General features: G+C 48.6%; 1 protein-coding gene across 2 annotated transcripts; it reads right to left on the minus strand.

The window, feature by feature from the left end:
- Positions 1–13,930: 13,930 nt before the first annotated feature.
- LOC146834977 (uncharacterized) lies at positions 13,931–25,231 on the minus strand. Of its 2 annotated transcripts, none has more exons than XM_085602622.1 (2): positions 24,961–25,231; positions 13,931–17,753 (listed from the first exon to the last, which is right to left on the minus strand). In XM_085602622.1, exon 2 carries the CDS (start codon positions 17,578–17,580, stop codon positions 14,968–14,970), a length of 2,613 nt encoding a protein of 870 aa, XP_085458748.1. In that variant the 5' UTR covers positions 17,581–17,753; positions 24,961–25,231; the 3' UTR covers positions 13,931–14,967. The 2 variants fall into 2 exon arrangements, with proteins under 2 accessions (XP_085458748.1, XP_085458747.1); XM_085602621.1 differs by having other exon boundaries at positions 13,931–17,768.
- Between the last annotated feature and the right edge of the window lie 247 nt (positions 25,232–25,478).

The following is a 25,478-nucleotide window of genomic DNA, read 5'->3' on the forward strand; positions in this document are numbered from 1 at the left end:
GATAATTCATATGAACGTTAACCTAGATTTCACTATGTTAATTCAATAAATCTTTATTCGGTAAACAAAATCACCATAAAAGAATCGAAGTCAAATGTCAGTAATATTAATTTCATACATAAAAATAGACGATAAAATTGGTCTTAAAGACAAGGACATTAAAACAATTAATACAATTAATCTGGTCTGGACTTTTCCGACACCCAGACAACTTGTAAAAAAGATAAAAGCGAAAAAATTACCCGTTTGGAGGGAAGCATCTGAAGATACATCAGGTCAGGCCTAACTTGTTTAAAAATCAATGATTTAAGCAAGGGGATTTAAAAAATGCTTTCTAGTAAGCATAAGGAGATGATTGAGGGAGTGCTGAAACTTTTCAGACACTCACCCCTAGTCACAGATCCATCATCGTTCTTTAGCTCACTTCGCCACCCCAGTTCAAACCCAGCCATATGAAAATCTGTCTTGACCCTATTCCTCATGGGAATAGTCCAGCCGGAACTGCCATACAAGGTCTTCCCTGGACCGTAAACAATCCTCCTGGGACCAGTTTCGGGGTAACACCCCTCATCATCCAGGCTAGCTTGAATCCAGTAGCAAAGTGAGCAAAGGACCCAAGTCTGCACATACCCTGCCAACTTAGGGCGAACAAAGCAAACACAAGGAGATGATGGGCAGAGCACTGAAACTTTTCAGACACTCACCCCCAGTCACAGATCTGAAGTAAGGGCAAAAATGTATAAAACGGAGCGTATTCTGCGGAGAGAAATTGTCACCTTCCCTCCGCCCGAACCCACCCACATGGGGACACCAGCATGTAGTGCAATTGAAGAAATCTAAACCTGGCCAATAAAAACCTGTCATGCTTTGATCGAACCAAACCCAAATATGGTTCCATACCCTGCACAGTTTTTAAAAGCATGTGACCCCTAGTAGAAGGCTTCTGGAGGTCTAAACATTCTCTCTCCAAATGGGAGCGTTCCAAGAACAACCTTTTAACACTCCCCAATTCCTGGACAGAGTGGGGTGGGGTTGGTAAAATATTTCTGGCCAACCTATGGAAAACAAGGCCGCCTTAACATGCACAATCCACGGTATGCTAGTACCCAACCGAATGCCAGGCAGTCCTCAAGAATCAAACAACTTAACTTCAGCTCTGCCCTGCTCCAACTCTTGATCCAGCACATGAGCAAGACCCAGTTCCTCATGTACAGAAAATGCTGGGGTTGAGTAGGGGACCTGGATCAACTTATGCAAGAAATTATTCTGCATTGTGTGAATCCGACCCAACTTAACATACCCTCAGACGTCACTTCCATACCACAGCTGTGCAATACACTTGGCCTGATAAATGTTTAGGAGATCCCTTAGTACCTCAGACCGAAGCCTATGTGCAAAACTAAAAACTGCCCCCATAGTTTTTACAGACTCTGATCTTTTGGCTTCAATCAGAGGTTTCCAACAATTATTAACATCAAATAAAACCCTCAAATAGGGGAAGACCTTGACTTTACTCAAGGTAAAATGTGATACCTTGAAGGTCTTGCTCCTTGTTGCTTTGGGGCTCACTACCATTCTGTAGAACTTCGAAAAGTTAATCAACAAGTCCAGGAGCCCCATAAAACACACGTACTTGGCCAACAACAGGTCTAACCCCTGTGTAGTCCGGCCATCAGGACCGCTTCATCTGCATATGATAGGACAGAGAGAGATCTGTCACCAATCTTAGTACAATCGGCCAAAACTGATAAAAACGCATACTCCAATCCATTAACATCACAAGGTGAACATAACAAGGGCCAGTAAGCACCCCTGCTGAACCCCACAACTCGTCTCAAACTATAGAGTGCACTTATCAGCTTGAAAAAAGCGCACAGACTGAGGTCATTGAGTGGAGATCAGCTGAAAAAGTCACAATACTGGGATCGACCCCCTTCTTGATTATCAAAGCCAGAGTTTTGCTCGGTTCACCCTATTAAAAGCGGACATCAAATTCAGGAACGCCAGGTGTAAGGATTCAGGCCGAGTCACTGTATACTTATTAATAATTAAGTGGAGGTTCAAACATTGGTCTGATGTTGACCTACCCTCCCTAAAGCCATACTGGACATCACTCAGAATCTTCTTTTCATCTGCCCAGTCGCACAGCCTGTTTAGGATCACCCTCCCCAAGACCTTAACCGTAGAATCCAGTAAAGAAATTGGAAGGTAATATTGTGGGTTCTCTTTATCCCTATTCTTAAAAATGGGGACAATCACCACGGTTAACCAAGAGAGTAGTGGCCCCTCCTGCCCAGGCACATTCATGACCTGCATTAATAAAGGAGCCCAGACCTCCATATTTCCTTTAAACAGGTCAGGTGGTATGTTTTCCGGACCAGGGGCCTTGTTGCTAGACAGGGCTAGAATGCCTTTTGTGGTTTCATCTTACGTGAAGAACACTTCGTTATCAGCGGACACAGATGCAGCATGGATATTAACACTCAAATCGGCCCCCGATTATAAAGTCCCTCAAAATGATCCACCCGAGGGAGGAGCCTAGCGCGCAACCAAGATGGCCGCGTAGGTGCGAGGCTCCCGAGGACCTCCGCGACCTCCTGAATTAATCCTGGCGATATCCTGTCCTTGTTGAGGGGACTGTGTCGGTGAACCCGAGCTGAGGCGCCACCCGTTTTTTGGGCTCGAATCGGACCCCGAACACCGGTGGGAGCATCGATTGAAGGTTGCGGCCTTCTCCTCGCCGGCCCCCCGGATTGGAGTAGTGGGGCGATCCGGGGACGAAGTGAATAACAGCGGCGAGCGGGGCTGGGCGACTCGCGTACCCCGCACTTTCACTTTCGCTTTTGCGCCCTCCTTGCCTCAGGCGGGGTCGGGCTGCGGAGCGGGGTGCGGTGGTGTTGCCTTGTCCAGGTGCCCGGCTGACCCGCCGGCGGTGGGTTGACCCGCGGCCCGGTGGTCGCCCCCGCCCCCCCCCCTGACACCCGTGATTTGGTGTGGCGGCCCGTTTGGAGATCTTGGCACGACGGTGGAAGGGCCAGCATGTCCACCAAACAAGATGGCGACCGGGCGAAGATGAAGACAACCCGCCGTGGCACGGCGCACCAGGCCAATAGTATGGATCGCTACACGCTCCAGAAGGGTTCTCCGGAGACATCGCGGTCATCCCTGGTGAGCCCGACGGAGGCGCCTGCCCAACCGGTGGATCTGACCCTCCGGGACGTCATGGGCGCCATCGCAGAGATGAAGGCCTCAGTGGACCAGCGTTTCGATACCTTGGCGCAAAAAATTGACTCGGTCCTGGTGGATGTGGGCCTTGTGAGGGCAGACTTGTCAAAAACGAACGACCGAGTTGACTCCCTGGCCCACACCACAACGAGCCTCACTACGGACGTGGTGGCCCTCCAGAAGGAGGTGCGCCGGCTTGGCCAGGCGAGCGCCCTGATGGACCGGCGACTGGAGGATTCCGAGGGTCGGGCCCGGAGGAACAATGTTCGCATTTTTGGTGTGCCGGAGGGCCGAGAGGCGGAGGCGGCAGATCTCTTCGTGGAAGAACTGATCCTGACCCATCTCCAGCCCCGGGGGCTGAGTAAGCTTTTTGCGGTGGAGCGTGCCCACCGGGTCCCTGGGGGCCGCCCTAAGACCGGTGCACCGCCGCGGCCTATTATTGCCCGGATTTTTAATTTCCGGGACAGAGACGCCATCCTCCAGACCTCCAGGCAACAGGGACCGGTCAGGCTGGATAACATGGATGTACACTTCTACCCAGACTTTACTCCGGCGGTCCAGAAGCAGCGACAGAGCTTTCTTGGTATTAAACGTCGCCTAAGGGACCTAAACCTCAAGTACTCAATGCTCTTTCCGGCTAAGCTGAGGGTGGAGGTGGATGGCCGTACGCACTTCTTCGACCGGCCCGAGGCGGCTGGGGACTGGTTAGATACTTTGCCTGGAGATCGGGGTGGGGGGGGCGCGGCTGGCGGGGAGGGCCCGCCGGATCAGAATTGAGGGGTGACTGTATAGGCCTTGCTCTGGATATTGTTCCTTTACCATATATTGCTTTCGTATGTTCCCCTCCCATGGAGGTCGGGTGGGGTCTGCTGGGGGCTTCCCTCCTCCTCGGGGGGACTAGTTAGTAATTAGCTATGGGGCGACAGGCACACTGCACTTTGGGGGGGCTGTCTGGGCTCATGCAGGGGTGCAGGGAGGGGGGAGTTCTGTTGGGACCGGGGGGTGGGGGGGTGTGTTGTTTGTTAGCACCGCAAGGCAAACCCGCAACTGTTTTGTTGTTTTTAAGATGCTCGGTGGGGGGCGACCGATTGTTTTGACGTATGATGGGGGGTAGGGATTTGATTGTGTTGTCATGGAATGTTAACGGCCTGGGGGATAGGATTAAGCGTGGTGTGGTCCTGCAGTATTTAAAACGTATTTCTCCAGATGTTGTCTTCCTGCAGGAGACACACCTTATAGGTAACACCTTTCATGCAATGAATCGGCGGGGATATCGTTTGGCGGCCCACTCCGGCTTCACTTCGGGCTCGCGGGGGGTGGGTATTATGGTCAAGAACTCGCTCCCGTTGGAGATTGACGAGGTGCGCCATGATGAGAGGGGACGCTACACTGTTCTGGTGGGGCGAATGGAGGGTAGAGTGTTTATCTTTATATCAGTGTACGTCCCGCCTGGGTTACAAGCCACTACATTTGCGGACCTGGGGCGCCTCCTTCTGGACCTTCCGGGTGGCCTGTTGGTGGTTGGAGGGGACTTTAACGCGGTTGCCTCTGGGTCTATGGATCGCCATCCCCCTAGGGACCTCCCCCGGGCACAGGCGTGGCTGCCCGGCCTTTTAGACACGCTGGGCCTGGTGGATTGCTGGCGCTTAAAGCATCCCGTATTGCAACAGTACACCTTCCACTCGGGGGCCCATGGTAGCCTCTCGCGGCTTGATTACATCCTTGTCCCGGCGGCCCAGGCAGGGAGGGTGGGGGAGGTGCGCCATCTGGCACGGGGTATCTCAGACCACTCCCCATTGTTGTTGCATTTCGATGTCTTCCCGAGGGGGGATGGCAGGGTGGCCCCGATCAATGCATGGTATTTGCGCGACCCCACCATTCGTGCCGACTTGATCAAATCCTTACAGCGCTATTTCGATGAGAATGTGGGGTCGGTCCCGTCTGCCATCTCCCTGTGGGAGGCTTTCAAGGTGGTTCTTAGAGGGGAGGCCCTCTCCTTTATTTCCAATGCCCGGCGGCGCGAGCGGGAGGAGGTGACCCGGGTTGAGGCCGAGATTGCAGAACTGGAGGGTGACCTGGGGAGCGGGGTAACAGACGCCAAGTTGCATGCTTTGCACTTAAAGCAGGCGGCCTATCGGGCCCTCGTCACGGAGGCGGCCAGGGGCCTCAGTAGAGAGCAGCAGGGGCGATTGTATGATGTGGGTGACAAGGCTGGCAAATTGATTGCGTGGTTGGACAAGAGGGAAAGAGCGAGCCGCGTGGTGCCTCTGATTGAGAGCGTGGATGGTGTGTGCATCACTGAGCCGGAAGCCATTGTCTCCTGCTTCGCGGATTATTTCCGCGAAGTCTACTCCCCGGTTTCTCCCTGCTCGGAGGAAGATTCCCATGCCTTGCTTCGGGACATCGCACTGCCCTCCCTTACGGTGGAGGACAGGGATTCGCTGGATGCCCCGCCCACCTCGGACGAAATTGCCTCGGCTATTCGCTCGGTTGCATCCGGCAAGGCCATGGGCCCCAATGGTATTCCCATTGAGCTATACAAGCTACGCCCGGATGTGTTGGCGCCCCACCTGCGCGCGATGTTCCTTGCGGCCCACTCGCAGGGCTCCCTCCCGCCGGACCAGCGTCTGGCTACAATTGTGGTGATCCATAAGGAGGGGAAGCCCCGTGAGCGGGTCACATCCTATAGGCCGATTTCGCTTCTGAACGCGGAGCCCAAAATCCTCGCCAAGGTGTTGGCCAACCGGTTGGTTGGCGTGGTGGGCGATTTGGTCCACCAAGACCAATCGGGCTTTATACCACACCGCAACACGGCGCTTAATCTGCGGCGCTTACACGGGGTGCTCGCGCGTGTCCCATTTGTGCGGGAGCCGGCCATCTTGGCGTCCTTGGACGCCACCATGGCGTTTGATACGCTCGAATGGCCATATATTTGGGCGATGCTGGCGAAGTTTGGGTTCGGCCCGGGTTTCGTCAGCTGGGTCAAATTGCTATATTCGGGCCCGTTGGCGCAGGTGGTGGTGAATGGGCGAGTATCTGCCCCATTTGCGCTGGGGCGGGGCACGCGACAGGGTTGTCCCCTGTCGCCTCTCCTGTTCGCCCTGGCCATGGAGCCCCTGGCGGAGTGGTTGCGGTGGCACCCTTCTATCCGTGGTCTCCGCTGGACCCCCGAGCATGAGGACCGCGTGTCCCTCTATGCTGACGATATCCTTTTGTATCTCGCCTCCCCGCGCAAGTCACAGATCGTCCTGGTTGATGTTTTGCGCTCCTTCGGTCGCAACTCAGGCCTGGTCATCAACTGGGCGAAATCCTGTGTCTATGTGCTCTCCGGGGAGGCCCCGGTCTTGCCACGGGACTGTCCGATCCAGATTGCCTCCCAGGGTTTCCGGTACCTGGGTATATATATCACTCTTGACCCGGAGGCCCGCTATGAGCGGAACTTGCTGCCCCCCCTCCAGCGTCTGAGGGAGGACGTGGTGCGCTGGCGGCGTCTGCCGCTCTCGCCGCTCGGCCGAGCGGCCTTATTTAAAATGATGTCCCTGCCGCGCTTCCTCTACGCCCTCCAGAATACCATGGACCTGGTCCCGGCACGCTACTTTCGCGAGGTGGAGGGCCTCCAGCGGCGCCTGTTCTGGGACGGGAGGCCGCGTATTGCTCTGGCTAAATTGACGCTCCCGTGGTACGATGGAGGGGTCGCCCTCCCGGACATCAAACGGTATTACTGGGCCTCCCAACTAGCTGCAATTAATCATGGCCTTTACGGGCCCGCCTTGAACCCGGCATTTGAGATGGACAGGACGCTTCTGCCCGGTGGCGATTATAATCGAGCGCTCTACTCTGGCGCGCCCGACTCCCGTTTGACGGGACCGACGCGTGTCATGGTGCGTGTCTGGCACGCGGCTAATGCAGCTATGGGGTGGAAGGACCGTTTGACCCGAGCGTCTCCGCTGTATGCATCTGAGAGGTTGGGCTCCCTGTGGACGTCGAAGGGCTTCGAGAAGTGGGACACGATCGGAATCAGCACGGTGGGAGATCTCTGGACGAGGGGGGGATTCAAAACTTTTGAGACGCTGCAGGCGGAGTTTCAGCTGCAGGGCAGTGAGTACTTTCGGTACCTACAGGTCCGCCATGCGCTGGGCTCCGTCTTCCCGGATGTTGCATCCATTCCGGAGTCTTCCCCCCTGGAGGACAGAGTGCTAGATGGCCATGTCCCGGACAGCACGATCTCCCTCATATACAAAAAATTGATTAACGATAGATCGTGTCTGCTGACTAGTCTCCGCGAGGCTTGGGTTGCCGACGGGCTGGAGCTGGACGACGAGGATTGGATCTCCGCGGTGGCCTCTCCGAAAGAGGTGGCCATCCCGGCTCGCCTTCGTTTCGTCCAGCTCAAGATCCTTCACCGGGTCTACGTGACGGGGCCAAGGCTTTTACGTATGGGTTTTGCCGGTGATGGAATGTGTAAGCGTGGCTGTGGTGCGTTGGCGACTTTCATGCATATACTGTGGGAGTGCCCGAAGGTGGAGCGATTCTGGCGTGGTGTGCATGAGGTTCTACGAATGGTTACGCGTGTCGCGCTGCTGCCTGAAGCGAGGAGATGCTTGCTGAATGTCTGGGAACCAAATGACTACTCGGTCCCGCAGGCGCGGTGGGTGACTCTGGGATACATGATAGCCAAGCGTGATATTGCCCAATTGTGGGGATCCCAGAGGCCCCCTGCGGTGTCGGCCTGGAAAGAGCATATGGATTGGTGTATGTTTCGTGAAAAGGTGGTGTATGTGGCGAGGGGTAAGCCTGGGGCGTGGATGAAACTCTGGGGCCCCTGGAACGCCTACCGCGGGGGTATTTGTGAGCCGCCGCTGCTACCGGCGGCCTCGCCGGCTCCGTCTCCCTAGATGGCGCCCCTCCCTTGGCCGCGGGCGCGCGGTCCCCCAGTCCCTGATCTACTCCCGTCCCCCTCTTCAGAATTTTGCTGCTGGTTTGGATCCCCCACTTATGGAGCACGTGTTGTCACTTTGGATCGAGGGTTGCCTTGCGGTTGTGGTTTGTTTACGTTGTTTTGCGTTAAGAAAATGGAACCGTACTGTGGGCATGGAGCTGTGAGGCCTGCACCATTGATCACTCCTGTCTTCCTACTGTGCACCGCTGAGACAGCTTTTTGCTGTATGTATGTAATATGTTTTTGATGCTCTAGCGGCCGGCCGTGTGGTTGTAGGCCCATACCTGTAACTTCTATAAACTGCAATAAACGGTTTAAAAAAAAAAAAAAAAAAAAAAAAAAAAAAAAAAAAAAATGATCCACCCACTGTTCCTCTAAAAAATTATCACATAAAAGTGGACCAGAGCCCTCAGCAAAACAAGGCCTGTTAACAACGCGCCAGAAAAGAGCGCTGTCCCCCGTTTCACTGGCTTGACAAAGCTCCTCCCAGACTAATTCCTGTAAATTATATTTACACACCTTTTGCGCCGAATTGCACGCCCGCCTACAATTTCTAATCATCTGTATGTCCCTCGGTGATTGCTTCAATCCCTATCAAACATTTAGGGTTTTGAGCCACCCGATTGGTAGGAGCCTTCACAGTCACAGGTTTGCCAACCCCCCAGAGCTATGCTGTTAAACGCTTCCAATATCTCCCCCCACCAGCCTCACTATCCAAACAAATGCTAAACTCCCATTGGCAAGTTGCAGAGAGAGAGGTTTGGTGGCACTGGGGGTCCACTTGGGACCATTTCAACCTTCTCCCCTGGTCAACGGCCACAAGGATCTTGAGAGCCCCCCTTGACTGATGTTTTGGGCACAAGGCAATATCCGGAGTTATGGCTAAGGGGTTGTGGTAGCTAAAAGGGCTAGCAATGATATTATAATAAGAAATGAACAAATATAAAGGTGCTGAAACAAATATAAAATCAATAAGCGATCCCCTGCCCCTCCCTTTGTAAGACGGGTGAATTACCGGGTTCAAAGAATTCATCAGTTTCTCCAAGCTAGAAACCATATTATGGGAGTCTAAGAGCTCATGTATCTCCCTACTCTCTTATGAGAGGACAAAGTGAACACCTTTGTTCACCAACAACTGCCAGAAGGGGAACTGCCATCAAGGGGAGGATTACATAAGTGACAAGTAAAATCACCAGTCAACACAATTAGGGCTTGACCATTCCCCTTAGCTGAAAAATATCTCAAAAGACGGTCCAAATCGGAAAGTCTGAAGGGCTCTAAACTGCCCCGCTTGTTATTGTAAAAATTAACTACCCCCAACGAACAGGACACAGGGATTGAGAACCAAAGTCCCTGCGTTGTACCACCATGCCTGTTTAGGTCCGCAATATAACCACTCAGCTCAACTCTGACAAACATCACTAAACCCCCCAGTCACCCTTCCTGCCATGGAGGTTAACAGCTGGTACAAAATAAGTCATGTAACCTTCAAGGAAAAAGATGTTATCAATTGCCCAAGTTTCTTGGAGACTAATTATGTGGAAGGATTTAACATAAAAAACCCACCTAGGGTCATTAAACCTTCTATATTCCAGGACAGCATCATGAGGCCCTAAGACTGCTGAGAGGAACTACCGGGGACACACTGTGGGCCCTACCCGCCTGGGGAAAATCACATGGGTCCAGTCAGTCTCCGGTCTCCAGACTGCTCAAAGGAAGAAATCTATTGGCAGTGGTACTAAGATGGTTGGCCTTAAAACCGGGTAATCAATAGCAGGGCAATGCCCCCCGAGAGATGAAAGTCTGCTGGATTGGCTAGGCTACCCGGTCTGTAGAAGAATCTGCAAGGCAACTATCCCTGGTGAGCCTGATGTTGATCGGGGCGGCAGCAAGTAGTTTCCCAGCTAACCAGGGATTATTAAAGTTAACCACCACACAATCTCCTGCCCAGGGTTTCCTATCCTTTCCAATCCAGCCTATAATCCGTTCCATAATAATAGAATCCACAAACTCCCTCCTAAAAGAGAGATGAGAGCTAAACCAACGCCTCACCTTATTCTTAAGCTCCTGAAATGATTCCCCAGTGGAGCCAGAGCAGGGGGCACATTTCCCAGAACAATGATATAAGGGGTTGCGTCTGGGGGCAAATTTAAGACCATTCCACTCTTGCTTTGAGGCACTGAGTGCCAGTTCCCCCCCTCTTGCCCAGACGGCAGGAGGGGCTTCAACTTTACCAGACCCACAAGCAACACCCGGAAGCCCAGGCTTTAATACAGGTTTGATAGGACCCCGCTCCTGCGGTCGTGGGTTGACGCAGAGTCCCTCCTGGAGCCCATTAAATCACCTGGACCTCGCGACTCTTCTAATAACCCCTGCTCCTGACCACCCCTACACCATTCAGGCCTTACTAGACCTACATTTTACAAATTCCTTCTTGTAATTTTGTACCCAATTGCTCATTTTTTAACTAGGATTGAAGAAACTACTTTTAAAAATATCACTCAGATTTGTGAGGTCATAAGCAGTGCATTGCGGGGGCACGAGTTATATTTAACTCAGGTAACTATAACGGCTGAATTTCTCTGATTTTGTATGAGTGAAATCTGACCCTAACTATAACGTCCCTGTAACCTTTGGTTTCTTTACCGAATTTCTAGGGTTTTTTAAATTGAATTTACTAACTATAACGTCTAGGGTTCTTTTAAATGCTAATTCCTAACTATAACGTCCCTGTAACCTTTGTTTTTTTTAGTGAATATGTGTGTGTGTGTGTGTATATATATACATATATAATATATATATATATTAATCGAAAATAACAAATGTTAAAGTGATGTTATAGTTAGGCGAACATTTTAGTGCCAACATGGCATTTTAAACAAATAAAAACACTGAAATTCACCAGTTATAGTTATCTCTACTATGTATAACTGGTACCCTAAGGTAACTATAACTCGCATCACCTCCATGCACAGTATTGTCATCAATGATGCCATTTCAAATGTTGCAACGATGTTATAAATTATATTATAGGACATGTCATAAGTGATGTAATATGAGGGATAATTAGCTGTCATATTGAGGTGAGGCAAGCAACCCCTAGCTGCGCAAGGCTGGCGTGTGGGGTAAGAGGCTGGTGGCAGGTCCTGGATTGCAGCCAGGCCCTGCGTCCAACACCCACTGGCAGCCAACCACAGCTATGCATTACCTTTGGCCGTGCATGGCATGGGTTAGAGCAAAGGGCCTGCAGCCAACCCTAGCCTTGCATGGGCTTCGACTGTGCACAGCTTGGGGGTTGGCCCAGCATTCAAGCCTCCCCCACAGGTTGCCATTGGAAAGTTATCATTAGGTCTTCTTTTCTAAAGAAGGAGTGTTTATTGGTTTGGTAATAACTTTGGCGCCATTTGATGAATCTTCACAAAACGGAAACAAAAGATTGCTCCTACCCAGAGGGAGCAACATTAGGAGCTGCTCCCTGTGGGAGGAGCAGTGGTGGCTTCCATTGTATGTGGGGAGCCGCAAACGGGGAGCCGGCTGGGGTCGCAGGGCCCTTGCGGCTCCCCCAGCGGCCCCCAACAAGACTATGGTGGGTGCCCTGGGTGGGCACTAGGACAGCCACCTTTAAGTGACAGGGCCCTGGAGGATGGGGTCCCCAGAGCCGAAATTGGCCCAGAGAGGGGGGGCCACATGCCCCCTTTCCCTCAAAAGAACACCAGGCTCTGGGGTCACTGGGGTCAAAATAGCCCTTTGGAAGGGAGGCCCATGGACCCCCTTCTCCTTCATTTAAAAGAGTGGCTCTGAGGGATGGGGGTCCCCAGGGCCAAACAAGGCTCGGGGAGGAGGGGCCATGTGGCCCCTCCCTTTTATTTAAATAAGTGGACCCCAACAGATGATGTCCCCATGGCCAATCACGGCTCAGGGAGGGGGGCCGTGCAGTCCCCCTAGTCTTAAAAAATACACAGCCTTGGGGAATGGGACCCCCAGAGCCTAATGAGGCTCAGGGAGAGGGGGTCACGTGGCCCTCCTCCCATTTAATTTAAAAAAAAGGTCATATACAGAAAAAGGCAACAGAGGTGTTGCACATATCCCTCAAATTGGAAAATGATGCTCATACACTATTACACATCTGTTGCCACAATGTGCCTAAGCATGATCCCAGATGCACAGTGATCATTGCTCAAAACATATACAGACAATAAATATTGGAGCACTCATTATACTTACAAGTACATAGACTTGTAAAACGGCACCTTAAAGAATTAGCAAATAGCTATTGAGTAACTTTTGTAGTCTCTGTTCATTCCTACTGAAATCAAAGCCCCTGATTCATATGAAGTGTAAATCATTTTTCGACTTTGTCTTGACACAATCAAACGTTAAAAACATTTGATCCAGTGATGAGAAATTACAGATAATTCAGTCGTGGTGAATTTTGTCCAACCTTGGACTTTTTCATGGCTCTATAGGGAAAGATATTTCGCGAAGTGTAGTAATGTATCAGAGAAAGCTTATCCTTCCAGATATTAGGCCTCAATTAATTGAAAAAAGATAAACATCTTGTCAAGTGTAACTTAAAAAAAATGAATAATGCTTCCATTCAAAACCAGTCGTCGTCATACATAGTCCAACTGGCTTAGGTTACAAAATTAGCTGTACCACAGAGTCAAAGTCACACGTTTATTTAATGAATGTAGTTATAAATCTATTTCCTACCCTAGGGGAGACCACAATCTGTGTTTACACACTTCAACATGTAATAGGCAGTAAACATCTGATTTTGAAATATCTGGAAACAAAGACTTTGGGTGATGGGGTCCTTAGAGCCAGGACCTTTGGCCAGCTCCCACCGCACACAGCTGAAGGCCATGTGGGGTTGGCTGCCTTTGGGAGGGATGACCACATGACCTGGTCGCAGGCCCTGTGGCCATCCCCCCACTGCGTATGATTAAAGAATGTGTGCAGCGTGCGGTTGGGTGCATGCAGGGGGTTGGCGGCCAGGCCCTGCCCCCCCCCCCCCCATGATCACAACTGAAGGCACTGCGCAGTGTGGGATTGGCTTCCTTTACAGGCCAACAAAGTAAAGTTATAGTTAAGTGTGATAAAAAGATCGTTAAAAAATGAAAAAGAAATTCACTGAAAAAAACCAAAGGTTAAAGTAACATTATAATTAGGTGAATTTGTCAGTGACAACATTAACGTTTTGAACTAAAAAAACACAGAAATTCACCAATTATAGTTAGCAGCACTAACTAGAACTTGTGGCCCCGCCATGCGCTGTTCATGACCTCAATTATGACAACACTCATGATATGTTCTATGACATTATTTATGAGATCACTGATGACATTTGAAATGACATCATTTATCACATCACTGATGATGGCATCATGATGACATCATAGAAGCTTCTTTTGTACATGATGCTCTTTAAAAGGGTATACCATTAAAGATATGAAAGTAAGTGCAAAAAATCTCCAAATAATATGAAGCTTCTTTACTGCTATCATCCATGCAACCCCCATAGGAAAAGCAAGTTTGTGTTATTTGTAATATTGACCCTATACCATATAATTCATGGGTAGCCGATGTCGGAGGGAGGATTTATTACAGGACAAGGAAGCTAGGGGCGTTACTCAGAGCCCCGGGAGCTACCACAGAACTGGGCAGGAGAGTGAGTCAGGGACAAAAGGGGCACCTTAATTTGGGCAGGGGTGCCTGGGAACGCTCGCTCTAGAATTGAAGAAAACAGACATGTGAGACATGGAATTTGAGGTAGAACACAATAGCAGTTTAATGAGAAGATGCAACTTCAAAGAAACCGCAAATCAGAGACACAAAATACAGAATTCATATGATCACATGTCCATTCTCTCCGTATCAGATTGCCTGAGAGAAGGAAAGCATCTTAAGAGACAAGTTATACCTAGGAGATATGTTTCAGAGTACAATAACTCTATTACCTAGGAACTCTCACGTCTACTCTAGAGCTAGCATTCCTGCAATTTTGAATGAAACCAATACATTTTGATCAAATATAAAAAGACAATAACTAAGCATAACAGTACATTTCATATAGGTGAACACAACACAATGCTAAGCAGGCGCAGAAGCAAACACAAGAGCCCCTAAGAACTCTTGGGGAAACCTACGGAATCTGTCTGTCACCTACATACAGACAGCGAGGTAATCCGTTAAGGTGTCTGCGTGCTCTCCTTATATACTAAATTTTGGGCTGCTTCGCACGCAACTCTTACCCAAAAATAAACCTCGTCTGCAGAATTTCACCAGACATGTCGTCATTTACCCACTTAATGCTGACAATGAACTAGGTGAAAAGGTCAGTTTCTCAGGCCAATCGCTTGTCGTAAATTACACAGAGCAAGCAGAAACTATAAGTAGACATTGTGCGCAAAAGCGAAAAATACAAACAGATATTGTGTTCAAATCGAATATATACATACATAAATCCTCTCAACTTAAGCTCTGCGGTTGCCACTTCCTGAAATGCGGGAAACCTGCCCAGGAAGCAAGTGCTATGCCAGGATGCAGCTTACTGTATGTTGAAGTGTCAAGAGGATGCTGAACTTTTGGTACCGACCGGGTAGGGTGGGGGCTACCAGCTTGGAGGCAGAAAGCTTCGCAGAAAGAGGAACTGAATCTGCGTTGGGTCAGAGTTGGGTCAGACCTGCCATCAGCCTGCGATGCACTAAAATGGCAGAGCCACGGTCAATTTAACTAAGGCCTACATAACATATAAAAGGGCCTACACAGCACGGGCAAGTGGGAGGGATGTCTCAGGACAACTATATGGGACAATCAGTCCCTTTCTCATTTCCCTCCTCTTGTTCATCTTTAATGAACACCATTCGTACAGCATACTTAGCTGGCGGTGGGGGGAGTGGCCATGTGGCGTCACAAGGAGAAAGCCCTCCCTCACTCCTATTCGGGCCTGCTTCTATTTCTCCCTGTGATTCCTCTTTATCCCCAGCCATTATCTCATATGGGTGTACTAAGTCTTTCCTTGAGGGAAGTGGGGGGCTTCCAGGCACCTGGGGCTGATAACACCTACTAAGGGAAGCTTGTGACGCGTTGGACCCAGGGATGGTGAGCTCTACTATGTTCAGCCTAGTTACTTCTTCCCCATCCCCCTGTTCAGTGCGTATTCCAGTGTACTCCCCTGAGCCTGCGTAGTTCATACCAATTACCGTAGAACTGAATCTTTTCACACAATGTATTAGAATCTGTACACCACAACACAACAGCAACAGCACACAAATTATAGGCATCATAAGTTTTAGTACAGCAGACAGCCATGAAGGCATCCAGTCAAAACTGAACAAATTATCAAAAACGTCTGCTTCAGCACCTCCTTCCTCATGCATCTGTCTCCCCAAAGTGTCCAAGTCTTCGATGGCTTTTGTAAGTGTTCCGTTGTCCGCATCATTAGCCAAAATGAAAGTACAGCAGGATTTCCCCACTCTTGCACATACACCACCACTCATCGCAGTCAGCTGATCTAGAACATATCTGTGCTCTAGAACCATAAGTCTCAGAGGTCTCAGTTCTTCTTTCACGGCGTTGAACCCATCACGGGTGTTGTTGACGAGCTGCATCAGTTCGTATCGCGTCACTTGGAGCCAGCGAGCATTGGCTTTTGTCTGGAACATGGGGACAGCGCCCCCGAAGAATAGTTCAGCTTCGTTGAAAAGGAGGAAATCTCTTGGAATCTCGTGAATTGGACCACTTGAGAAATATTCCTGAAGGCTCCTTTTTCGGTGGTGGAGCAGGGTGACATCACCTGTCATTGGGTGGGTATGGATGCGGGAAATGTTCGATGCTGGTACAACCAGGTGTAGTTCATGCATCATGACCATGGAACACAGTCCTTTCCAGTGGGGTGGCAGCTGCAGATAAATGTGTTCACCGCAGGCCCAATAGATGTCCATGAGGCTGGAGGTGCCGTACTGAAGGTCCGAATTAAAAATTGTGCTGCTGCAGTTTGTGTTGCGGCCCACAGAGATCGTTCCGTTACCTAGGAAACAAAGGAGAGGAGACTTTAGCTTGTATGCTTTCTTTGGTTGGTATCTTGTACCCTCATTGAAAGTGTATCTTCTAGTCTCTTGTGCCCATATCTCAGCGCACTCCTCCCCAATCTTCTTATCAACACGATGTGTGTCGTTTTCCTTCACAATTGCATCCCCTAAGGAGGCTGCCTTACATACCAAGTCATGTGGGCCATTCCACCTGCCGTTAAAATAAATGTTGGCCTGCAGGCGCAATATTGGCCTCCACTGACAAGGGCACTGGGAATCATTATGGTAGGCTTGGCGATGCACTGGTGAGTGACATTTTGACGGGGGTGTTGGGAAGGCGAAGTACCCTAGTCTCCTAAAGTTGTATCTCCAGACCTCCAACAGGCCGATGGGCATTTCCATACCATGGTAAGCCTCTATCCTCCTTTCATACTCTGATGGATTTGTTATCACTGTAAATGTAACATACTTGTCATCCCACTCTGTAGCAGTCACAAACACACCATCTATTGTGGCTGAGTGGAGCTGTATCTGACCATGTATGCGACAAAGAAACAGATGTAGGAGACATTTGGCAGTGGGTGGTGGCACTTCTCTGGGAAATATCAATTTGTCTGCGCCTACAGCATGAGGGATGTGAGAGCACACAAAGCAGGATTCATTCGTGACCTTCCTCCCGACCTCCCTCATGTCTCTATACCACATGTTGTCAAACAGTGCATTGTGAACCCCATTATCCTCTGATATCTTATCAGTGCGCTGGGAGGGGGAACCAGGCATGAAATGCTGGTCATAGGTGAACACAACTGTGTCCTGAAGTTTACTAACCCAGTCTGCTACTGGCGGGGCCACTGCTTGCTTGTGAGTGTTACGTGGCGTATACCTGGCAGGTGCCTTTATGCCTCTGACAATCAATTCACTCCCAACACTTCGCTTGTTCTGGCGGGCCTTTTTATGAGTATCTGGCACATGGGCATTCAAGGTGATATCCAGTACCATATCCCATTCTGTTGGGTTAGCAGGCGGTGTGGATGGCACCAGAGTGGGCGGTGCATAGGTGTCAGGAAGTGTCTCAGACTGGGGTTGTCCTAGGGTGGATCTAACATCGCTAGCTGTACCTCCCCTTCTCTCTGGATACACCACAACCCAATCAAATGCAATTACTGCAATTAAAAATGCAACAAAGAGAATACCAATTACTGTACATATCTTTTTCAGTGAAAGCGAGGAACGTCTGTTACTGTGTCTCAGTCCATAGATGGCCATGCGATCTTCATACTCCTTCTCTTGGTTAGACCATGGAAACATGATGCCCTCCTCTTGTCCATAGTTCAGGCCTGGGATGGTGCCGGGTGGATCCTCACGTGGCTCCGATGTATCCATGCCTTCCTTTCGGCTATTCGGACTGCAGTGGGTGAAGAGTCTATGACCTGATAGGGTCCTTCAAATTTAGGATCTTTCCACTTCCGGACTTTTTTCTTTACGAAGATTATTGTCCCAGGGCAAATAGGTGGAAGTTCATCAGAAATAGAGCCCTTGTTCTGTGTCCTTGATATCTGAATAGAAAGGAACTTTGCAGCACGAGTTAGTGCACACAAGTAATCAAACAGTTCAGCTTTCACAATCTCAGAAGACATTTCAGTGTCTACTTTAGGTCTGGTGGAGGGAACAACCACATTCATTGATCTGCCCGTGACAAGCTGGTGAGGCGTAAGGTGATGGTCAGAACTGGGAGCATTTCTGAGTGTGAACAGAGCAATGGGAAGGCAATAGAGCCATTTCTTTCCAATTGTGGCACTTATCTTACTGATTTTGGCTTTGAGCAGGCCGTTAAGGCGCTCACAAATACCATTGCTTTGTGGATGATAGGCTGATGTCAACTTATGTTTTATTCCTAACATTGAGGTAATTATGGCAAAGATATCATTTGAAAAATGGCGGCCATTGTCACTTCGAATAGCATCCGGTAATCCCCAGCGACATATGACCTCACGAAGCAAAAAAGTAGCTGCGGCCTTTGCGTCACAATGGACACATGGTCCAGCTTCAATCCACCTTGAAAATGGGCATACCACTACAATGAGGTACCTGTAATTGTTGCATCTGTCAATCATGTCTATGTAATCAATGTGGAGTTCTCTAAAGGGACCTTTGGGCCTTGGTATTGTTGAGGCAACTGTCTTCATAGTTGGGTTAGGTGAATATTGTTGACAAATGAGGCACTGATGAACGAAGAGTTGTATCTGCTCATATGCATTGGGGATGAACCACTCTGTCTGCAAAGTTGTGGACATGATATCACGAGGGACATGTGTCGGAAGGTGTAACTGAGTGAGCGCTACTTGTAATAGTGCCTGTGGCATAACTGGCTTCCCTGTCATTGTCTGTCTGTAAATGAAATCTGAGACATCTTGTTGCACTCCTCTCTTCTTCCATAGCTCTTTCTCTTCAGGAGGGGCACTCTCCTGTATCTCTCGTAGGTGTAGTTGTGCAATGATATCATATTGCTGTGTATCATCTATAGTGTATGGAAGTGTTGGATCAGGGGTATCTGAGAGCAACGATTCACTTGTGTCATCTACTGTACTTTGTGTATCTACCTGTACTATGACGGATGCATCTTGAGCAAACAGAATGGGGGCACAGGTATTTTGCTCTGTCACTTGAGATGGTGCAGGTCGGGGCCCTCTGGCAGCTGTTTTAGCAGCCCAATCTGCCATGGCATTTCCTCTGGAAACAAAATCTTGGCCATTTGTGTGTGCAGCACACTTTACTACAGCCACTTCTGCTGGCAATGTTAATGAATCTATTAGTTCCTCAAGTAACTGTTTGTGCATTACAGGTGTGCCATCAGTTTTAAGGAAGCCACGCCTTTTCCATCTCAGGATGCTGGAATGTGTTGTTGTGGTGACATATGCAGAATCTGAGTATACAGTAATCCTCTTATCAGCTCCATGTTTGAGGGCTGCAATCAAAGCTACCAACTCTGCTGCCTGCGCTGAATAATGTGATGGCAATGCTATTTGCTGTACGATGTCTAGAGAGTCAGAGGAGTCTCTCTGTTGTGCTCTGACCACTGCAGCACCTGTGTATCTTATTCCTGTCTCTTGATCAATGGTAGAGGAACCGTCAACAAAGTAAATTACACTATCTGGCAACGGGTCTTCTTTCGCTGTTCCTGACTCATCTGGACAATATGTGGCACAGTCATGACTGTCATCATCAGTGGTGGCAATGGGATGAACAAAGAACGTGGCAGGGTTCACAGTATGACATTTAACAACCTTCAAGGATGGTAATGACAGTATCACTTCATATCCTGACACTCTTTGTGTAGTAAGAGTTGTTTTAGCTTTTTGTATCACTGCGAATACTGCATGCTCGGTGTACAGTGTCAGAGGGGACCCCATGACTATGGGGGTGCTTTTCTCAACAGCAAATGCTGCGGTTGACAAGGCCTGCTCACAAGGATAATGGCCTTTCATTACCGAATCTAACATGCCACTGAAGTATGCAACGGGTTTGTGGCCCATGGGGTACTTCTGGGTGAGGACTGCTGTCATGACCTGTCCATTACAGTGAGTGAATAGATAGAACTCTTTTGTGTAGTCAGGAGAGCCTAACACAGGTGCGTTTGTAATCTCATCTTTCAATTTGGCAAAGGCTGACGTCATTTCAGGTGTCCAGTCAATCTTATTATGCCTGTCTTTGGCCGTTTTGACAGCTGTCAGGAGTGGTGCAGTGATGGTGGAATAGTCAAAAACCCATTGTCTAACGTAGTTCACTAGTCCTAGGAACTTTTGCATGTCCTTAACTGACTGGGGTTCAGGAGTGCTTCTTATTGCCTCTACTCTTCCTGGGGTAACTTTTCTCCCTGATGCTGAGATTAGCTGTCCTAGGTACTGTACTTCTTCCTGACAATATTGGAGTTTCTGTTTGTCTACTTTGTATCCTCTCTGTGCCAATGTTGTAAGCAGAGCAACTGTATCCCGTCGGCACTGCTGCTCAGTGGCGCTACAGAGGAGTATGTCATCAACATATTGTAGCAAGGTGCTGTCACATTGGAAATTTGACAAGTCATCTTTGACAACTCTGTTGAATACACTGGGGGACTCACAGTACCCCTGGGGCAGTCTTTTATATGTGAATTGCCTACCTTGGAACGAGAAAGCAAATAAGAACTGGCTGTCTATGTGTAGAGGGACACTAAAAAATGCATTCTTCAGGTCAATGACGGAAAAATATTTAGTGTCAGGTGGGATGTTGGTAAGTATCACTGAAGGGTCTGGGACGATGGGAAACTCTGGGATCACTATGCTGTTAATTGAGCGTAGGTCATGCACTAATCTCCATTGATTAGTCTTCTGTTTCCTCACCGGAAAAAGGCACGTGTTACACGGCGAGATACAGGGGTATATCACACCTTGATGTAGCAGCGCTTGTATGGTAGGGGCAATTCCCTCCTCTGCTTCCCTAGACAAAGGGTACTGGCGCACTCTGGGTAGAAGGGCACCTGGTTTCAGTGTTACCCTGAATGGCGCAGCTGATTTAATGAGCCCCACATCATTGGGACCTGTTGTCCAAAGAATGCTTGGTACCTGAGCTAAGTCTGAGTCACGGGTAGCATCGAATACTTCGGGCGGAGTTGGAGTTCTAATCTCAACTGTCACCGACAAAGGCACTGGATTTTGATAAATAATCTCCACTTTGGAAAATTCCTCAGGATCTCCAAACAGTTGGTGATCTGAAATATTCCTTACCTGATGTCCAGGTTCAATGAAAATGACACAGGCCCATGTGTGGGCATTGTCGTCTAGTGCTAAGAAAGCTCCATACGTGGGTGTTATTTCAAGACAGTGTATTCCTAGGATCATATTTTTGTCAGGCACAGGCATGTTCTGTGACTGTGGACGAAAAAGGAATTCTTTGGGAAGTTGGACAGTGCGCCCATTCATCTCTGGTGTATTGGCAACAACAATGTGTACCGCTGTGGAGAATGCTTGCTCATCCATTGGGCGGGCTCTTATCTCATCTCTCAGGGAGGAATCCACAGTGACAGCCATCATCCTGCACATCGATGTACCAGGAATGGAACAAGTCATTGTACCGTTCTCTTTAAAACTAATTGTCATATTTAATTTGGCCATGAGGTCTCGTCCCAAGAGATTCACTGGGGACTGTGTTGAGTAGAGCAAGCGTTGCTGAATACATTTACCTCCTATTTCCATTGGTACTGGTTTGGTAAAAGGGACCCTTATTATTGCCCCAGAGAAACCCTGTGTGTCTGCGCTCTGGTTGGAGATGGGCAGTGCTCCTTCCCTGATGCAGGAAAACGTAGCACCTGTGTCAACCATAAAACTATAAGTTTTGTTGTTTATCGTGACATACACAACTGGGTCCTCTCTGATATTTGTGAGGCACGATAACACGGGACACACTAGAGTTGTCTGTGGGCTGTCCTAACTTGAATATCCTCCAGCCTGGTACTGCTGGATGGTGCCCTGTGAAAAGGGATTGGTGGTGGGCAGTATCGTGGCTCCCTGAGGCACAGGAGCTTGCGTCTGTGGCACCATTTGGTACACAGGCATCTGTGGCTGAAGTAGCTGTGGCTGTGCTTGTTGGATCTGGGGCTGCACTTGGGCTATCACAGGTGTCTGTAATTGTACCTGCTGCAGCATTGGCTGCTGTGCTGGGGAAGGAGAAGGATAGGAATATACTGCTTGAGGCGGCAGCGGCTGCTGCTGCTGGTAGTATTGTACTGGCACTTGAGCTTGTTGTGTATTTCCTCTACCTACTGACCTCCCTTCATCCCGCATCTTCATATGACATTCCCTCACATAATGTCCTGGTCGCTGACAGTAGTAGCACACTCGTGCTCCTGGCTGTGGTGCAGGTCTTTGGAAGCCTAATCCTCTACCTCTCCCCCGCATCCCAGTATTTGCATACCTCATTTGCTCATTACCATAATACTGCTGCTGTTGCTCATTGGTGCATGCCTGTTGTTGCACACCATTATTGAAGGGCTGTGCCTGTATGTTTGGTGCAGCTACTTGTGTGTTACCTCCTAGTGCAGTCTGGGCATCTTGTGGGAAATTAGTGACAGCAGTCATCTGACTCACTGGTGAAGCCACCATCATTGTGTCAGGGGTCTCCCTTTTCTTAAGTTTTTGCTGCACTAATTTAGCTGCTGCATTTTCAATAGCTAATAACCTTTTCTTCTCCTGTTCCTGCTCCTTTTTGCAAAAATGAATGATGTGGTGTTGTATCTCTGGCCATGGTTTGCACTCCATGGCTACTATTCCATCTAATTTGTCCTGTGCTGTTCACAGCCTAATACGTCGCTAGTGATTTGTGTGATTTGTGACCCTTCCTGTTGTTCCAGGTGGCTGTCGCCTGGAGGAGACGGTGTGAATAGAGGGGATGGTGTAAGTGATTCTTGGTGAGCGAGATCAGGGCTCCCCAGCTGGGTTAATGCCGTGGAGGAGTCTCTAGCAGCACACGGCGTCGGAGGGGACACTAGTGGCGGCTGCAGTGTATCTGGAGCGTCTTCCACAGAGGGGGTGCTCTGTGGCAGCTCAAGTACAGGGTCTGGGTTCAGGGTAATGGGTCTATAGGTAGGCACTGGGAGGTGCAGCTGCACTAGGTGTAGTGAAGATACCTTTACCTCAGTGCCATGTGCTAGTGTGATTCCCAGCAACTTCCACGCTCTGGCTATCAAGGCACTTTGTCGCCTCCCAAAAGTTGCTATAGTCTGTTCGCCAGGATTGTGCACCGCTATTATTCTGTCATTTAGTATGTGCAGAACTATCCCAACTGACTGATGCTCACTATTGCTCATCTGTATCCCTTAGTACTCTATATTAATAAATATATATATACTGCTCTCCTTATGTGTCAGTAGTCAGGGTAATCATATATCAGCTCGTCCCCCAATGCCTCTTTAATGGTTAAATAAAATGCCTCTTTAATCTCCCGTTTATCTGGACCGTTATAGACTCCTTCTGGTGAGAAGTCAGGAAACTGCAGGGCACCAGGATGTTCGCCAAGGCAATAATGAAGGACCTTGCTTCGCAGGGGGTTACGGGGCCAGGAGCTAGTGACCTCAGTCAGTGTTTCTAATCCTGGCACTATCATAGAAATTTGCACATATATGGTGTCTGCGGTTCTATAAGTTCTGTAACCAAATATTCTATTCATCTGTGTACCTATGCTGTACCTCAAACCTTAGTGACACCTAGTTAATGTTAGCAGCACTAGAAATGTTCAATGGTTTGGAAAAAAGGCAGCACTAAATAATATACTTGTAACAATTGTGGCGCAAAAACATTCCAAATACAAAACACAAAACCTTCAATAAAACGAAAATCACTACGGTTATCAGTGGCAGATCAATACATGTGGGAGTACAAACAACAGAAAAGCATTGACATTCCTCCCTAGTTATTGAATCTCACTAACAAACCAATCTTCTACATTTGACAGTGATCTTCTGTTACAATGATAACCCTACCTAGCGGGTCTTATCCTAATAAAAACGATACAGACCAGTCAACATCAATTTAACATCATGTCCTTATACATTCAATATACATCTGCATATCATAAAACATATCATCAAATCTGCATATCATAAAATATATCATCAAAAAAACAAAATACAAATAACAAAATAACTGTGCACGTAAATATGGCCTTACTAAAAGCAGCTTCTGTGTCAGTCAGTGACCCTTACTGCAGTGCCCATATAAGCACCAACCACAATAAAGTGCAATTGCTTCACTTTAATGAGCCTCTGTATGCATTATCAGACGGTAACCTGAAGTCATGCAGTCATGAAATTCTACATGTGTTTCACGAAAGAAGTAAGTCAGGCACGTTCAGAGTGTCTATTCTCAGACAATGACTGCATACCTTGCCCTCTGAAGGACAAGAATAGAACACGTGCTTTCTATTTACAAATGGCGCACGCACAAAAGGGAAACTGTCACAGAACTACCAAAAACTCATAACATCCAATAAACCAACCCGGGGAACCTCTTAAAATCCTCATAAACCAGGCGATATCCGTTATCCAGTAGCTAAGTGGACCGACAATATCCAACCTCTTTCCTACCTTGTATTGATGTAGGAGAGCCTCCACTGTATCCACACAGCACTCGGTGGAGCACTTTTTTATTGCTGAAAGAATACGATAGTAAATCGTATCTCTCCTTCTCTTCTACCAGGCCGACCCGTAGCCCCCTGGTAAAGAGGCGCTCTCTGTTTCACTATATACAGAGAGACCCAACAGCAAGCTATACCAAAAAGAATAGCATTGAAAAGACTGCAGACATAACCAGCCTCTCCTTATCCCTTATTCTTTTTACTTTTTTATTGTCTTTCTTCTATGCCTGTTTTCCTACAAAAACCAATGTAAAAAATGTAAAATGTAAAATGTAATACTAAAAAAAGAGCTAAATAAGCCCGTGAAAGGCGCAAGACGCAGCCTTCTCCTCCGGGCACTCAAGGCGAAAACAATAGCACACACATCTATATATAACATAAAGGAAACAATAAACCAACAACTTCCTGACCGTACTGTCCAGCTCAGAATCCCATGTCGCACACACAAGCCTCCCCAGTTAAAAATGTCCTTAGCGAGGCCAACCAAGACAGGAGACAGGAAAGAACTGAGAGCCGAGAAAAACACAGAAGCCTCACAAGCGCTCCTTTCATAAACCGTTACCAAAGCGTCACTTCACGTCAGGTAGTCATAGTACTCACCCGAGTGCTTGTACTCAAAGGCTTCAGCCAGAAAGGAGTCACGAGTGCTCAGTCTGCGTCCCCTCGAACCCAGCCGTTACTGCCCCCGTCTGCAGGCACTGCTACTCCGAGTCACTCGGCACCAAAATGTCGGAGGGAGGATTTATTACAGGACAAGGAAGCTAGGGGCGTTACTCAGAGCCCCGGGAGCTACCACAGAACTGGGCAGGAGAGTGAGTCAGGGACAAAAGGGGCACCTTAATTTGGGCAGGGGTGCCTGGGAACGCTCGCTCTAGAATTGAAGAAAACAGACATGTGAGACATGGAATTTGAGGTAGAACACAATAGCAGTTTAATGAGAAGATGCAACTTCAAAGAAACCGCAAATCAGAGACACAAAATACAGAATTCATATGATCACATGTCCATTCTCTCCGTATCAGATTGCCTGAGAGAAGGAAAGCATCTTAAGAGACAAGTTATACCTAGGAGATATGTTTCAGAGTACAATAACTCTATTACCTAGGAACTCTCACGTC

The sequence above is a fragment of the Triturus cristatus genome, chromosome 4_2 (genome assembly GCF_964204655.1).
Source record: "Triturus cristatus chromosome 4_2, aTriCri1.1, whole genome shotgun sequence".
Classification (NCBI taxonomy): Eukaryota; Metazoa; Chordata; class Amphibia; order Caudata; family Salamandridae; genus Triturus; species Triturus cristatus.